At 45.5% G+C, this 16,672-nt stretch overlaps 1 protein-coding gene and 1 long non-coding RNA gene across 13 annotated transcripts in view; one reads left to right on the plus strand and one right to left on the minus strand.

Moving 5' to 3' along the window:
- LOC127493200 (uncharacterized) overlaps positions 1-5,274 on the plus strand; it is a 113,641-nt gene extending 108,367 nt beyond the window's left edge. The window contains exon 3 of the long non-coding RNA XR_011381827.2: positions 5,148-5,274. This is a non-coding gene — a long non-coding RNA (uncharacterized LOC127493200). The remainder of the gene's footprint in view (positions 1-5,147) is intronic.
- GGTA1 (glycoprotein alpha-galactosyltransferase 1 (inactive)) overlaps positions 1,080-16,672 on the minus strand; it is a 66,612-nt gene continuing 51,019 nt past the window's right edge. For 11 of the 12 annotated variants that reach the window (XM_070056255.2, XM_017350065.4, XM_089301813.1 and 8 more), the window contains 4 exons: positions 15,080-15,145; positions 14,482-14,598; positions 7,390-7,527; positions 1,080-3,582 (listed from right to left, as the gene is read on the minus strand). In XM_070056255.2, the coding sequence (XP_069912356.1) occupies positions 2,889-3,582; positions 7,390-7,527; positions 14,482-14,598; positions 15,080-15,145 (1,015 nt within the window). In that variant the 3' untranslated portion in view covers positions 1,080-2,888. Of the gene's footprint in view, positions 3,583-6,358; positions 6,898-7,389; positions 7,528-14,481; positions 14,599-15,079; positions 15,146-16,672 lie in introns of those variants that run through there. The other variant, XM_089301822.1, reaches the window with a different exon arrangement.

Below are 16,672 nucleotides of genomic sequence, written 5' to 3' on the forward strand. Positions count from 1 at the left end.
CAGAACTTTTTTGTAACAAAATACACTTAACTTTTACAGTCCATTTTTTCCTCCAACTTTCTGAAGTACCCTTGAAAATACAACTGCCCACATTTGCTGAAAAACTAGCCTTTCCCCTTGGCCAGAGGTCAGGACAAATAGCTCCCAGATCCAGTTATAGCATTGTTTTCTTCCTCTGCCTGGGGCCCCACCCTGGGCTTCAGAGCCAAGCCTTTTCCTCACGTCTCTCCCACTGCCAGTCATTTCAGTGCATCACTCTGGAAAGCTCTCTATAAGCATTTGTTGTTTTAAAAGTTTGAGAATGGCGATTATCGAGGAGCACTTTTTTTGTTTTGTTTTTGTTTGTTTTTGTTTGTTTTCCATGCAAATTGTCGAACTCTTAATATAGAGTTGGTCTTGTGCGTATAAAGTTAATCAGAAATGGATCTTAGAGGAGGAGAGGTGGGAGAGTGGGTGGGAGGGCAGGTACAGTGGGAAGAATCACTATATCCCTAAAGTTGTACTTACGAAATGCATGAGGTTTGTATTCCTTAAATAAGTTTTCTTTGGGGGAAAAATTACAAAGTTTGAGAACGGGAGCAAGCATTTGGCACAGCAAGTGAAGATACCACTTTGTGATGCCTGCATCCCTATCAGAGTGCCTAAGTTCAAGTTCTCGCTCTGCTTCTGAGTCTAGCATCCTTCAAATGTGCCCCGGTGAAGGGCAGCCGGTGAAGGCTCAAGTACTTCAATCCCTAACACCCACTTGGGAGACCCAGACTGAGTTCTGAGATCCTGGCTTTGGCCTGGCCCAGGCCTGGCTGTGGTAGGCATTTGGGGAATAAACTAAGGAATGGAAACTCTCGCTCTCTTTCTCCCTCTCCCCCTTTGTCTTTTAAACTTTCAAACAAAATGAAAATAGAAATTTAAAGAAATAAATAAAAGTTTGAGAATGAATCTCAGGCCTGTTTATCTTTGTAATACTACGAATACTTTCAGAAGAGCATGGGGATTTTTTTGAGTCTAAGAGCCTAAAATTCTATAATTGACAATTCTGAACATCTTTGGGAGAAAATGCATAAACCATGACTAGACCAGACTATACTGAGAAAATAATTTATTCAATTGTAAATCAGGAATTTTATTTAAAAAAACATTTAAGAATATCAATTAATGAGATACTGAATTTGTCCACTGGGGATTTAAATTTAAATGAGTAAATAAAAAAAAAATCAAGAAATTCTCTCAAAGTAAACATCAGCCCTTCTCTGTAGACTTTTGGGACAGGTGATTCTTTGGTTCAAGAGTTGAACCACTGAACTCCTCTAGTCTAGACCAGACCCAAGACAATCTGAGTAACAGAGAAGCCAGATTCTTAAGTGATGTGAGGTGGCCTTTTTCTTCTTCAAAGCCCACTAAATGAGGATTTTTGTTTTGTTTTGTCAGATGTGAGACTAGGAGACTAGGAGGCATAATGAAACAATAGAAAATGTAGGCTTCCTTTTCATCAAACCAGCCTGTTGCATTGTATGTTGATCAAGCCAGTTCAATGGCTCTTCAAATAAACTGTTTGAAAATGGAAACGGATGACTTAAGCTGGAACACAAATAAAATAGATGTAAATGTTGCCTCCAAGCTTCCTTTACACTGACTTTAAATAACATGTAGGATTTCACAGCTTCTCTTAGAGAAAGGAACTCAATGTTAAGTTGTTCACTCAGATGACTGACTCATGCTTTTGTTATAAAATCAGTTAACCACTTTTGCCAAATGTATCTGGTCACTGTACTTCCACAGTGCAGATTGAGCCGGCGAAAACCCGAGTCTGTAGATGGGAGGGCTTTTTCTCTCATCCACTCCTTGGTATCAGCCTTTCAAGCTGATATTACGAGGGCCCCCGGGGTTTAAGCAGGTTGTCGGACTGGCTAAGGACTGACTGGCTGTCCTCTAAGGAAGTCCAGGCCCTGGAAGTATTAACGCCTTGAAGCCTCTCCAATCCACTCTGAGTCTTCCCCTTCTCTGACATCATCTCCTTCGCCACACCAAGGATGCAAGTCTCAGACTGCAGCTTGAGCAAAGCAAGAGGCTTCTTCCATTCAAGTGCCTGCTGCTCCGTTAGTCGTGGAGTCAACGCGGCTGAAAATGACCAACAACACTTCCCACTCGGTGCATGGATTTGCAATATGTGTCAGCGCCAACCCAGGATGGCACTGCCCCACAAGGAGCCCATCTCTATTTCCACTCTCTCTTTGCTCTTTCACGGTAGACTCGTGTTGAGGCTCCGTTTCACTTCACACTGCGCCAGCCACCAGCTCATGGATTCCCTAAGGACCATGACGGCCACTTGGAATGGCCACCAGTCTTTCGCAAGGAAGCCAAACACCATCCTAAGGAGGAAAGGGACTGCAAATGGCGTGAAGCAATCTGCTTTGAAGCCTTTGAGGATGACCAGGGTAAATGGTGTCACCACGGAGCGCTCACCTGCTACAAAGCAACTCTGTTTCTTCAGACTCCCCAAAACAGGAAGACACTGAAATCAAGGGGACACGCCCCCCACCCTGCCGTAGCCATATCTTGTTGCCAAACACTTCCCTTAGCACCCTTTTCTCCAGTATGTTATCCGCCACACGTAAAGTGTTTCTATAGCAAATTCTTTTTGGTTCAGCTGATAGTATTTTCCCCAAACCCAGAAAATATAAGAAATCACTGGGAATGTACATCTGATTACCATAGGTTCATTTTCACCATATTACAAGGCTCAAAGTTACAAGGAGAAAGAAGTATGTGTTTTCTGTGTTGGCGTTTTGTTAGTATTTTTTTTTTTTAAGTTAAATTAAGTGTTACTTTTCTGAGGAAGTAGCCAGAACACTACTCTCTCAATTTCAGAGATCAGCTGATACAATTTAAAGTCAGACATTATTCCTAACCAAACTATATTCTTTTGTCTGCCAAGATATCTTGACAATTTTAATATCTGAAGGTAGGCCTATATGATAATCCCAGCAGTATTCTGGAGATAAGATTTTAGTGGGTTTGTTGAGCAGGAAATACTTGTTCAGGTGGCTTTCATCATGCCACTCAGCTTCGATGTCATTTTGCTTGTCCTGGAGGATTCCCTTAAAGCACTCCTGGGTGAGGTTGAGAACCTGAAGGGGTGTTCCTCCAAAAATGGCTGCATGGTAATAAAAATCCCCTTGTCCAAATGGAATGTATGCTGCCGACTCTTTCCGCCTCTCATAGGTAAATTCGTCAGGATCTGCTTTGTACCACCAGGCCTGTAGCTGAGCCACTGACTGGCCCAGGGTCTCCACCCCAAAGTTGTCTTGGAAGACCTGGTCCACATCCATGCAAAAGAGGAAGTCAACCTCGTGTTGGATATGGGCTGAAATGTGCTCCCCAATGGTCTTCATGCGCATCATGCTGATGTCCTGCCACCTCTTCTCTGGCTTGATCTCAAACACTTTGAAGGAGCGTAGAGGACCCAGCTCTATCAAAGGGATTCTGGAGACATCATCCACCAGGATGTAAAATATGACTTTGTGGCCAATCATGAAGTATCTATTAGCAGATGTTATGAACTCCTCCAAGTAATGCTCAATGTATCTGAAACAAAGAAGAACGCAAAACAATTAAGGCTTTAGGACTCTGTGGGAGACCACATGCTATTATAATCATCTTGTCTCTATTTTACAGTTAGGAGTACAATTTCTTTCCACCCCAGATGTGTGTTTTCATGTGGAGGGACATCTGTTAGTGTAACACTCCTGGCTACTCTCCACCATGCAGTCACTCAGTCCTTGGGGCGGAATGACTTAGCTGACTGCCAGTTTTGGAAGAGCAACTGGGCACGCACAGCCCTGTCCTCCTGCCCTTGGAAGCTGGCCAACTTGAGAAGCATGTGTTTTCAACTGCTCTGCCTTGTGGTAAGTTTAGTAGCAGGCTCTGTTCCTACATCTGGAGGCCTGCAGTTTCTAATGCTATGGGTGCCTGGGTGCCTAAGTCTTCCCACATTCGTGGTGCAATATTTAGGAGACCCAGAGGCTACACAATCTCAAATACCAGCTTTAACTGTTAGGAAGTTACTAACATGAACCTTACTTACTCCTTTGTCTTAGTTAGCAACTGGTAGAAAATTCAGTCTGGATCTCTAACGTGGATGGCAGGGACCCAAGTACTTGAGCCATCACCTGCTGCCTCCCAGGATGTACATCAGCAGGCAGCTGGAGTTGAGAACACAGCTAACACTCAAACCCAGGCACTGACAAGGGATGTGGGTGTCCTGGGTGGTATCTTAACTGCTATGCCAAACGCCTGCCCTCTTCTTGTTAAAACATGACTATTTCTTTAAAGCAGTTTTAGGTTCACAACAAAATTTATCTGAAAGCAATGAGAATTCCCATATATCTCCTATCCCGCCATACACCACACAGCCTCCCCCACTATTAACATCCAGGCACCAGAATAGTACGTTTATTACAATACATGAATCTACACTGGTATGTCATTATCACCTTTGGATGAGAGTTTACATTGGAGTTGTAAATTCCACAGGCTTTGGCAAGTTGCCTATTCATTTCCTCCCTCTCCTTCCCCAACCTTGGGTAATCTTTTTGCTGTCCCCATGGTTCTGCCTTTTCCACAGTCATATAGATGGAATCATACAGTATACGGTCTTTTCAGATTGGCTTATTTCGCTTAGTAATATGCATTTAAGAGTCCTTCATGTCTTTTCATGCTTGACAGCTCATAATTTCTTTTTGGCACTGAGAAAAATTTTATGGTCTGAATGTATCACAGTTTATTTTTCCATTCATCTACTGAAGGACAACTTGATTGTTTCCCAGTTTTGGCAATTATGAATAAAGCTGTTGCGGTAATCTACGTTCAGGTTCTTGTGTGGACGCAGTTTTTGAACTCATCTGGATTAATCCCGGGGAGCTCAACTGTTGGGTCTCATGGTGACAGGATGTTTTGTTTTATAATAATTACCCAGCTGTCTTCCAGAGCAGCTCCCAACAGTGAATGAGGGCTCCCATTTCTCCACATCCTTGCTAGCATTTGGTGTTGTCAGTGTTTCTGACTTTGGCAATTTTAATAACTATACAGTGGTCTTTTAACTACTTGTTTATTAATTCATTCAAAAAACATTCCACTGATATCTTTTGTAGGCCCACGCTACAGTTCATCCTGTCAAGCCATGCTATGGAGATTCTAGGGAAGAGGAAGAAGAAATCAGATGGTTTAATACACCGCATCGAAACCCAAACCTCATGTACATGCACGTGGACTGATCACACTGCCGGCCACTGGTGATCTTTTGTGAGTAATGTGACTAACACTTCTTTTTTCTGTTTATCACTGCTTGGATTTCCTTTCTTTGCTAACAAAATAAATTGTGTTTTTAATGTTGGCATCTGGAGACCCAAGGGTTTATAGTATTGATTCTTTAAGTGGAGAAAAATGTATCTGAGCAGTACAAAAAGTGACTTTGACATGGTTCTGTGGCTGGTGGCCAGGAAATTATTCGGTACTCTGGAATGTTAAGAAAAATTTACTGGTGCTTGGGAAACAATACTGGTGTGAGTTATGGACGGGGATGAGAGTCATTGTGATGTTTAATATTATTTAGAGATTAAGGCACTGCATTTGGTTTCATGTATAATTATTATTTGGAAACAAAACAAAACATCACACCTCCTAAAAGTCCAAATCCATTTTTTGTGGGATTTACGCTGGTGTTTCCAACAGCTGTCCCTTGTCAGCGCTGAGGGCACAGCATGTTCACTGGGACGCATGACTTAGAGTCCAGTTCTGCAGAGTTGCAGTTGGCAGTCTTTGTGGGGCAGTGGGCAATGTGCTGCTCTTTTTGGAAACACCAGGATCAAATCAATTTGCAGTGTGGCGTGCTTGTTCCCTTTTGTGCCAAAGGATTAGGTGACCTGAGCATTAGCTCCAGACCCGTAATGGTACAGATTCTTCCAGTAAAAAAGTCAAAACTCCACAGTCACCCTTCCCTATTACAGACACAATCGGGTCCCTAAAATCAGCACATTCAGCGACATTAGAATTTGATTAGTATCGTAACAACAGTAACAGCAATGGCCACAGGGCTCTGGGGCGGGGAAGGTATTTTTGAAGAACTACCAAATCTCCACAGAGCTTTCTTCTAGATCCTTCCTTGACACAAAGCGCAAGCTCAGATCAACCTGAGCCTTCAATTCTCATTGTACAAGGCAAGGGAACCAATTTTCCATGTGGCTTTTTCAGCAAGAGTTGTAGATGGAAAGGCCCAGAAAGAAGGAAGGGAGGAAGGGAGGAATTTGAACTCTTGGGTGGGGGGAGGGAGTATTGTAAAATTCTCCAAAAAATCAAAACAGGGTTTTTTTTTAAGATTTATTTATTTGAAAGGTAGAATGAAGATAAAGAGAGAGGATAGAAGGCAGGGAAGAGAAAGAGAGAGAGAGAGAGAGAGAGAGAGAGGGGAATCTTCCATTCAGCTAGTTCACTCCCCAAATGACCACAACAGCCAGCTTGGGTCAAGCTGAAGCCAGAGGCCAGCAACTCCATCTGGGTCTCCCACAAGTGCTTGAGCCATCTTCTGCTGCTTTCCTAGGCTCATTAGCAGTGAACTGGATAGGAAGTGGAGCAGCTGGGACTTGAACTGGCACTCCTGTTGGGATGTCAGTGTAGCAAGTGTCAGCTTAACCCACTGCACCACAACATCTGCTCCAAAGTGGGTTGTTTTAAAAACCTAATATTACAATTATAACTTGCAAGTAGGAGTGATCACTGTGTTTCTGCATCGAATGTTCTAACAAGGAAATGGAAGCTGAAAGTGGAGCACTTCCAACCTTTGGAAGAGGAAGTTCTGAATGGCCCCAGGGCCAGGTCCCCTGGACGAGATCAGGTAGAAGTCACCTGAGGAACCCATGGAAGAGCGGTCAGTCATGCTCCAACATGGAAAGCCACAATGCCTAGGCCACTCTCTACATAGAACTTGTTGTAAATCCCTCTGTCCTCGGGCTTGGGGTCTTGAGAGCACAAAAGAAAAGAATGATACACATCTGAGTCATCTACCAGCTGGCACTTTTGGAATTCCCACTGGAAGCCATGGAGGCCAGAGAAGAGGGGCAAGTATGTTGTTGATGCTGGGTTCAGTGAGTATTGAGGTATTTTTTGCCAAGATCCTACTCAGAGCAGGGAATGGGTGGGTTTCCCTAGCATTGTTTTGTTCTCAGTCTCTGTGAGCCTCAGCAGATAGGAGACTGAAATGGTCCCACTTGAGCATGCCCCTCTTCAATCATTCAGACAACACATGAGCAGTCTCCATGAGTCCCAGGGACCCCTCACAACCATTTTGACCCTGGGACAAGAAAAAGGCAAGGACAATGTTTTTTTAGCAACACCTACCTTCCGACAGCAAAAACTGTCAACCCCACAGTGATTTTCTGTTTGGAATAATAATTTTCTAGGATGGCTCTGTTGTAAGTGCCTTCCCACACAACTGGCGCCTTCCATCCGGTCACCGTCACAACCTCTGGACGTTTCCTGGTAATAAAAACAGAGTCCCGTAAGTCAGGACTTTACAAAGTCATCTTTGTAAGGTGGGGCAGAGATTTTCTAAGGAAAAATGCGTCAACTGTGATCTGTGGTGACTGGACTTGAACCCTGACTGTGGCTTAACTCAAGCATGTGGCTGGCCCATGTGACATTTTCGGGGAAGCACCTTTTGGATGGCAGACTGTAAGCGTTGGCCTCTGGGATCTGTCCTTGGGACCCTTCTGGGTACCTTAGCTATACATTTCACACCCCTTTCTTCTCTTCCTGGTTTCTTTGTTCTCCTACTTCTATTCTATACGCATTCACCCCAGCCCTAAGCATGTAATTTGTCTCTGTGAATACCAACTCTGCTAAAGAAGACCCTAAGCCTGATACAGGAGGATGGGAGAATGGGATTAGAGCTGAAACAGGAAAAGGTATCTCTATTTTCCTTTTGACAGAAGGGATTTCTGACTATTGACCAAAATATAGGAACCTGACTATTGACCAAACAGGGCCCCAGACTAAGGGGATTCTAATATTACTGTTAATTTTACAGACAAAGGGCTAGGGGCACCCAGAAATGAAGGAGCTTGACAGAGGCTCAGCAAGGCCAAGGCTGGCACACAGGGCCCTGCAAAGACTCTCTCCTTAGATCATGTAGTCTCTTCATTATGAACACAAAGGGGCAAGAGGGTGTGTTTCCGCATTCAAAAAGCTTGAAAGGGACTTGGCAAAGCCAACACAAACACAGGAAGCAACGTAAGAGCAATGACAAAGCGTGAAATTGTGCAGGGAAAATGCAGAAAGGACAGACCAGCAGCAGGCCCCATGCGAGGGTGAGCTCCAGGCAGGAGTGGGGGTGGCAACTCGGCCCAACCCCCACTGGCTCAGGAAATGGCTGCATTTCCCCCACTGGGAAACAGAGACTGACACATGATCACTCTGCTTGGCATTTGCTTGTGCTTCACTGGCCAGAGTATCTTGGCCCAATCCTGAGAAGGTACCGGGTGACTGGGGCAAAGTCTTGGTCCCTGCCAGCTGTGTTCATGTGGCCATGGTGAGGCTGTCTGTCACCAAGGGAGAGGTTAGCAAAACGAGCCGAGAACTTGCCCTGCCCCTTACACCCGCTGATGGTGGACTGTTCACAAAACCGCCCTCACCTCCTCTGCCACGCTGGTTTTTTCCACGGTGAGGCTGATGAGAATGGCTGGGTCGTCCACTGCCTTGCCCCGGCTCCCGCCTCAGAGCCGAAGAGCAGCCTCCTTGTCCCTCTGCCTCCAGTTCTTGAACTGGCTCTGCCCATCCACCCCAGTCTGTTCCTGGCCGGTTACTAGTTCTCTGGCACAGCTAGAATTGCCTCCAGGCTGGTCCAGGGTGACAGAGGTGATAGAGCAAGGAAGCCTGTTCCAGTTGCTCTCCTGGCCCATCCTATCTTGTCCCAAATTCTGTGACTTGGCCCTCAGCGCCCCGGGTGTATCTGCCACATGGAGGACACAGATGCTCTCGGTTTCCTCAGTCACTAAAGAAGCTATTGTGGACCCTGCACCAACCTGCCAGGCTCCATGGCATACCCTTTCTCCCTTAGTCTTGTAGTAGGCCTGCAAACGCCCAGTGTCCTGGTAAGAAAACCAAGACTCAGAGAAGCTTGGTTAACTTGTCAAGGCCACACTGCAGATGGACACAATGAGCACTTGTTGTGGGACCAGGCACTGTGCCGCCCTTCTGAAGTAGGTGTTATTTTGACTCACAGCACAGAGAAGTTAAGTAGCTTGCCTTGAGGTCATGAAGCTGATAAACAGGAAAGCTGGGATTTGAACCCAGATAGTCTGACTATGGACTCCATGCTATGAGCCCCCACCCTACTGTTTCTTAAATGACATTTACTGGCTGTGCTGATGACATGACACTCAGGTTAAAATCCAGGTTTGTCGGGAAATAAAGATCCTGTTTTCACTCCACTTAGCTGCTTTGACTGTTTTCCTTGGTGCAGACAGAAATGTTGAGCTTTGTTGTTTGTTTCTGGAAGCTTATGTGAGGCGTTAGTTCTGCAGTACCTCCAACTTTGTTGAATGACAAGACCTCAAACCTAAAAACCATAAACACACACACACAGCTTCTATAACCAATGTTTCTAAATGCACATGCTTTGCTACCTCATTCACTGCAATCTTAGTTTAACCCTTAACCCAGCCCACTGGCTAGGTCTTATGGCTATGTGGAAACTCGAGATTTGGCAAGCAGGTAATATTATTACAAAGAAAAGGGAAAGGGGGAGTGGCACTTACTTAATATTTACTGTGCATAAGGGGCTAAGTGTTAGGAAACTGGCACAGTTGGTGGCATGGCCCAGCTACCTGAGCCAGGCTCCACCCCCATCCTAATGGGATTGGCTGCTCCTGCTTCCCTGCCCGCCCTCAGGCAAAGTTTTAAAAGGGCCTGTCCCTGAACGAGTGCTCTCTCGGTCCTTCTCTCCTGCTCTCTCTTGATTCCTCTCTTCAGCCTCCCCCTCTGGACTCTTGGCTCTTCTCTCTTGGCCCTTCTGTCCTGCTCTCTCTCTCGGTTCCTCTCTCTAGCCTCCTCCTCTGGTCTCTTGGCCCTGCTCTCCTCTCTCCTCTTTGCTCTCTCTTCTCCCCTTGCTAGCTCTTCTCCTCTCTGTCTCTCTCTCTTACAGTCTCCCTCTTTTTCCTTCGCCACCCCTTCACTCCGGTCTGTAGAGTGTTCCCCAATAAACCCTTTCCCTTACTCCGGTGTCCAGTGTGCTTTGCGACGGCTAACATTAAGATATAACACTAAATACTTTGATTCTCTCTTAAAAAAAAAAAAGATTATGTATTTGAAAGGCAGAACTGGGGCTAGTGCTGTAGTACAGGGGGTTAAGCCATTGCCTATAGTACCAGCATCCCATGTGGGCACTGGCTTCAGTCCTGGCTGCTCCAATTCCAATCCAGGTCCCTGCTAATTTACTTGGGAAAGCAGTGGAAGATGGTCTAAGTCCCTGGGCCCCTGCACCCACATAAGAGACCTGGATGAAGCTCCTAGTTCCTGGTTTCAGCTTGGCCATGCCCAGATCATTACGACCATTTGGGGAGTGAACCAGCAAATGGGTATCTTCTCTCTCTCTCTCTCCTCTCTGTAGCTCTGCCTTTATTTATTTATTTTTTTAAGATTTATTTATTTATTGGAAAGGCAGAGTTACAGAGAGAGAAGGAAAGACAGAAAGAGAGAGATCTTCCATCCACTGGTTCATTCCCCAAATGGCCTCAAAGGTAGAACTGTACTGAACCGAAGCCAGAAGCCAGGAGCCAGGAGCTTCTTCCAGGTCTCCCATGTTGGTGCAGGGGCCCAAGCACTTGAGCCATCCTCCACTGCTTTCCCAGGCCACCAGCAGGGAGCTGGATTGGAAGAAGAGCAGCTGGGACTCAAACTGGTGCCCATATAGGATTCTGGAGTCACAAGCAGTGGCTTAACCTGCTATGCCACAATGCCGGCCTCTTGATTCTTACATTTAATCTTCACAAGTACCCTATGAGGTGTATGCTGTCATCATCCCCATTGTACAAATAAAGAAACTGGGGACAGGAAAGAAGGATAAGGTAACTGAGTCTTTTCTCATTTAATTTATACGAACGAGCAGACTAAGGCTAAGCCCTGGGATCAGAAAAATTAGCACTGAGACCAGACAGTCTTGTAAGTCCCAACAGGTTTTTAGCCTGCTACATACTTCTCAACTGCATGAACACTCCGTCCATATCTTTTAGAAAGACTACATAAAAAACAGGGCCCAGTTTGGTTTCTTGAATGGGAAGGACTCCTTCTAACAGGAAGAAAAAGCAGCAATATAAAAAATTAATGTTTAATTAAAAATTAAACTGCTCTATTTCTCAACAGTTAATTATTCAATTCTACTGGCAATTCCAACTTAGTAAGAAGCTGAAAACAGCCAGAATGCAGGCAGAGGGGAGGAATGGAGGCAGCCACCTGGGAGACCTGGAAGAAGCTCCTGACTCCTGGCTCCTGGCTTCAGATCAGCCCAGCTCCAGCCATTGCAGCCATTTGGGAAGTGAACCAGTGGATGGAAGACCTCTCTCTCTCTCTCTCTCTCTGCCTCTCTGTAATTCTGCCTTTCAAATAAATAAATAAATCTTTTTTAAAGATACCCACAAGACTCATTAACAGAAGAGACACAAGGCAGCCCACATGTGTACAATAGCTAGGTTTTTTAAAAAGCAATCCCCCTCCCCTCCCTTTCCCTTCCTTGTCCTTCCTCCCTCCTTTCCTTCCTTCCTTCCTTCCTTCCTTCCTTCCTTCCTTCCTTCCTTCCTTCCTTCCAAAGGCATAGTTACAGAGAGGCAGAGAGAGAGAGAGAGGTCTTCCATCTGCTGTTTCACTCCCCAATGGCCGCAACAGCCAGAGCTGGGCCTATCCGAAGCCAGGAGCCAGGAGCTTCCTCTGGGTCTCCCATGCGGGTGCAGGGGCCCAAGGACTTAGGCCATCCTCCACTGCTTTCCCAGGCCATAGCAGAGAGCTGGATAGGAAGTAGAGCATCCAGGACTTGAACTGGTGCCCATATGAAATGCCAGCACTTCAGGCCAGGGCTTTAACCCCTGCACACGGCGCCGGCCCCAATAGCTAGTTTTTGACAGTGTCAACTGCCAGATGCGCCTGACATCACAAACACAGGGCTCTAAAAGGAGGGAAAAGTGCCAGGAAAGAGCTGCTCAAATGCCTTGCTTCCAAACAGGGCACCCAACCGTGTGACAACAGCATGTGTAGTTCCATCAGTACAGGCTAAAAGCTTCCCCCTGCCTCCGGGAGTAAAGGGGCCTGGGTAACCAAAGCACTTTCAATTCTGTGTATTCATTTATGCATACACTGTGGTACCCACGAGTTGGATAAAGGAAGTGTTTAAATTCTATAAATCACAAGGTAGGTTTAAAAAAAAAAAAGTGTGGAGTGCCACAACTCATTATAGACGGAACTTTTCAAGCAACAACAAGCAAGAGCTTATAGCGAAGAGTTTATGGGAACATGAACAGGCATGGTGGCTGTGGTGAGGAGAGAGGGGGCTAATGTGAGAGAGACTGGGGGGAGAATTAACAGCACATGTTCATAAGTTAAGCTGTGGGATGGACGGAGGAAAGGCCTCTTGACTATGGAGCCATTTGCTGAGGCGAGAAATGAAGAGAAGAACAAGTGTGGGATGGAACTGAGAAATCTATCTGGGTCATGTTTAAGTCCTGCGGGAATATCAGGCAGGGCTGGGAGATACAAGTGAGGGCTCAGAGAAGATGTCTGGGCCACACGTGAATGTGAGAGTCATTCTCTCATACACAGTGTCTAGTGCCATGGCAATGGGTGACAGCATATTGGAGAGTGGTGTAGGCAGAACAGAGAATAAGCTGCCAGGTTTAGCCCCCCAGAAACCCTGACACCTGATGGCCGGGAAGAGGGAGATGCCCCTATCAAGGAGACAGAATGCAGACGTAGGAGGCAAACGAGGATGTGGTGTCTTGGAAACTAAAAGCGCTCGATGTGGAAATATGTGGACACTGTAACATGCACACTGTGGTATACTTAGGTGACTTACAGAAAGGGATGCCTTTATATAACATGTACCCATTCATTCTTCATCCAATCTTCATTTATGCAAAAAAATAGACTTTGGTGCCCGAAAAAAGCTTAAATTTGATGCCCATCCAAACCAACGTTGTTTAGGTATGTGCTCACTATTCCTCTGGAGGCAAAGCTGAGTCATGCATGGGAGAGAGGGTGACAGCTGGTGCCCATGGTCTGTCCCCTCTCCCTACCCCCCAGTACTTCAGTGCAGTCCCACCTCCTAAGTCCCATTCAGCAAAGCAGGAGTGCCACAGTAAGATGTCTCACCCTCCTCCTTGGTGACATTCTTGGCTCGTCTAGCCTGCCCGCCCCTCAAGGGTGGGTCTTACTCCCCCACCTAAAGGTCTTATCAAAGCAACACGACTTTCATCTCCTTACACTTCTAGCTATAGCTAAGCATTTCATAGACGGCCACTCTTTTATCCAGTTCATCAAATGACACTTGGGAGGCCAAAATTTCCATCCTTCCATCCTGGCATGGGTCTTCTAACAGGGGTGGGAATGTCTGGCCTGAGGGCCACATAAGGCCCAGGAAATTATTTGGTCTGGCTTTGCCAAGGCAGCCGCAGGCAGGACTCAAATTTAAATAAATCCATAGCCAGCTAATTTTTAAGTTGGTCATTCTGTATGGCCTGTGGATGATGTGATAAATATTCAAATGGCCCCTGTGCCTATTCCAAAACAATAAGAGAACTTGCCTGGACACATTCAGTCTTTCTGGAGCCTAAGATCCCTCACCCTGGAATAGATGCACATACATATATCTACAGAAACAAAAATTTCACTATACAACAATTACCCTTAATTTATGTGATGCCTATGGATGTTCTATTCCATTTAATTTTTTAAGTTGGTTTTGAGCCATTAAACTAGTCCTGAACACATCAACAGCCATGACTGGCAGTTTGGAAAACACCAGCCAGCATGGAAGCTTTGATAAACGTTAGTGTATTCTTGTCTAACGAGTGAATTTCTGGCCCCATGAGACTTATTTAAAACGACCATTCCCATTTTACAAGTAACTGAGAGAATTTTCTTGTTCTGACTCTGGCCTGGAAGACCTCTCCCATCCCAATATTTTGTGCTTTGTGATTTATCTACTACCACCAGCCAACGGCTGTCGGAATCACCATGTTACCTCATCCACTTGGTTCAAAATATCTAGATCTAAATTTTGTGTTTTTTTGTTTTTCAAACAAAACTCATTATTAAGGTCTAATCTATGCTAAGACACTTTCTTCTTCCAAACCAAGAATGTTCTCGATGGCTGTCTTACACTGTTCCCACCTCCTCCTGCTGACTTATGGTTTACTGCTCGTATAGCGGTATTTCTATCTGTCTTACTTTGGATTAAACCATTCCCAGAGCTGAAGCTCTTCTTCATCATCCTCCTTTCGTTGTCCCTTTTCTCTCCTCTTTTCTTTGTCTATGTCTTCTTCTTCTTCTTGATAACTATGGGACCTAAATACAAAGGGAAAACAAGTCAGGTAAGGCAAGGATGGTGGTTGATAAATATCTCAAATAAACGCAATCCAAGACAAAGTGTGCACCAAGTGAACTGGCTAAACAAATTCATGACACTGAACATTTATTCGTGAAGACATACCTTTGATGAAAAAGTGCAGTTCCCACCTTTTTTTTACTGCCTTTCTAGTTAGCAAAATAATGGCCCGACAACCCTCAGATTGTTCCAGGGGGTGGAGGAAACTTGATAAAACAGACTTCCTAAGAATTTTTAGGCTATGGTTGTCTTTCCTGTGATCTAAACTTCAACCCAAGCATTACTCCTAAGTTAACTGGGGGGAAAAAAACCACCTTGTCTTACGCGCAAACTAGATATCAGAAAGCAAGACAGGTGAGTGACCAAGACGCTCATGGACCTCTGTATGCAGACTCTGCCAGCACGGGGTGGGGCACACAGACTGCCATCCGGCCACCTTACCCATTGTTAAACCAGCTCGGGAACCACCAGCCCTTCGGAGTGCTGCTGTCACCAACGTCTGGGTTTCTAAGAAATGAAGAAGAATGCAAACATTTTTAGAAAATAAGGCAATCCCCAAACTCTGGGAGTTTCCAAACATTTTTAATGGTAGAGATCACTTTAAAAAAAAAAGATAAAACAAAATTTAAAGCTGCCAGTTCATGAAATAAAAATGAAACACTCCAGCTGAATGAAGGAGGACACCCCTGAGCCCCCTCAGCCGCCCCTTCCTTGGGCACCCCCCCCCCCGGCAATGCACTCACCCAGGGAGAGGAAAGAAAGAAGACAGGGCTACAGGACAGCATTTACACATCAGCCTGAGTGCTGGATCTGCGACTCGCTCGTTCTGTCACTGTGATAGGCTATTTTCCCTCTCTAAATTTGAGTTTCTCCTCTAAAAAGTGTAGTTAATAATAATAATAATAGGGCCGGCGCTGCGGCTCACTAGGCTAATCCTCCACCTAGCAGCGCCGGCACACCGGGTTCTAGTCCCGGTCGGGGCGCCGGATTCTGTCCCAGTTGCCCCTCTTCCAGGCCAGCTCTCTGCTGTGGCCAGGGAGTGCAGTGGAGGATGACCCAGGTGCTTGGGCCCTGCACCCCATGGGAGACCAGGAAAAGCACCTGGCTCCTGACTCCTGCCATCGGATCAGCGCGGTGCGCAGGCCACAGCACGCCGGCCGCGGCGGCCATTGGAGGGTGAACCAACGGCAAAGGAAGACCTTTCTCTCTGTCTCTCTCTCTCACTGTCCACTCTGCCTGTCAAAAAAAAAAAAATAATAATAATAATGCTAAACCTTCCATGAAGATAGTCTTGAAGACTGACAGAATCGTGTACACGTAAAGGCTTTCTAAATCGAAAATTACTGTAACAAGTTACAGTCTTAACGGGGAAAAAAAAATCACACATTTCCCAGAATGATCTCCTTTGTTAAACTAGGAGAATTCAAGTTGCTACAAAGGTCAGCTTGAAAAATTAAAAATTCAGGTTGCCCAAAGGTCACCAGTGACAGCCTCAGAAAATCTGAGGGCTGCTGAACAAGAAGTTTGGGAAAGCGTGATTAGAACCCACTTTAGCCACCCACAGGAGAAAGCCTGCACACTGTCTCATTGTGAGAGTCTTTTCAGCTGGGGGCCTTCTGTGGGGCAAGGAGGGGAGCCAGGGGCTGCAACGCCCTGAATTCAGTTGGACAAATAGGGTGGTGAGGTAATTCATGAACAAGCGTAATAATATGAAAAAACTGTTTTAAAGCCCATCTACTTTTAGGAAGTGTCTGAGATGGCTTTCAGTACAGAGGTATGGCTATCATAAACCAAGAGACAGCACAGGAATAAAAAACACAAGGAGGAACAGAAAGAGAAACAGTGATTTAGTCACCCAGATGGTGTTTCACAGGAAACTGGAACCCAAAGTAAACTTGTATCTCTGTTTTTATTTCACAGCTGATACTGGCTAAGAAGGTCTCATGGCATGCAAGCATAAAAGCCAGGACTTAATACCAGTGTATAAATTATGACAGGAATTAAGGCTGGGGCAGCCACAAGCAGTCAAGCACA

This window comes from Oryctolagus cuniculus, chromosome 1 (assembly GCF_051225735.1).
Source record: "Oryctolagus cuniculus isolate XC-2025 breed Fujian yellow rabbit chromosome 1, ASM5122573v1, whole genome shotgun sequence".
Lineage (NCBI taxonomy): Eukaryota > Metazoa > Chordata > Mammalia > Lagomorpha > Leporidae > Oryctolagus > Oryctolagus cuniculus.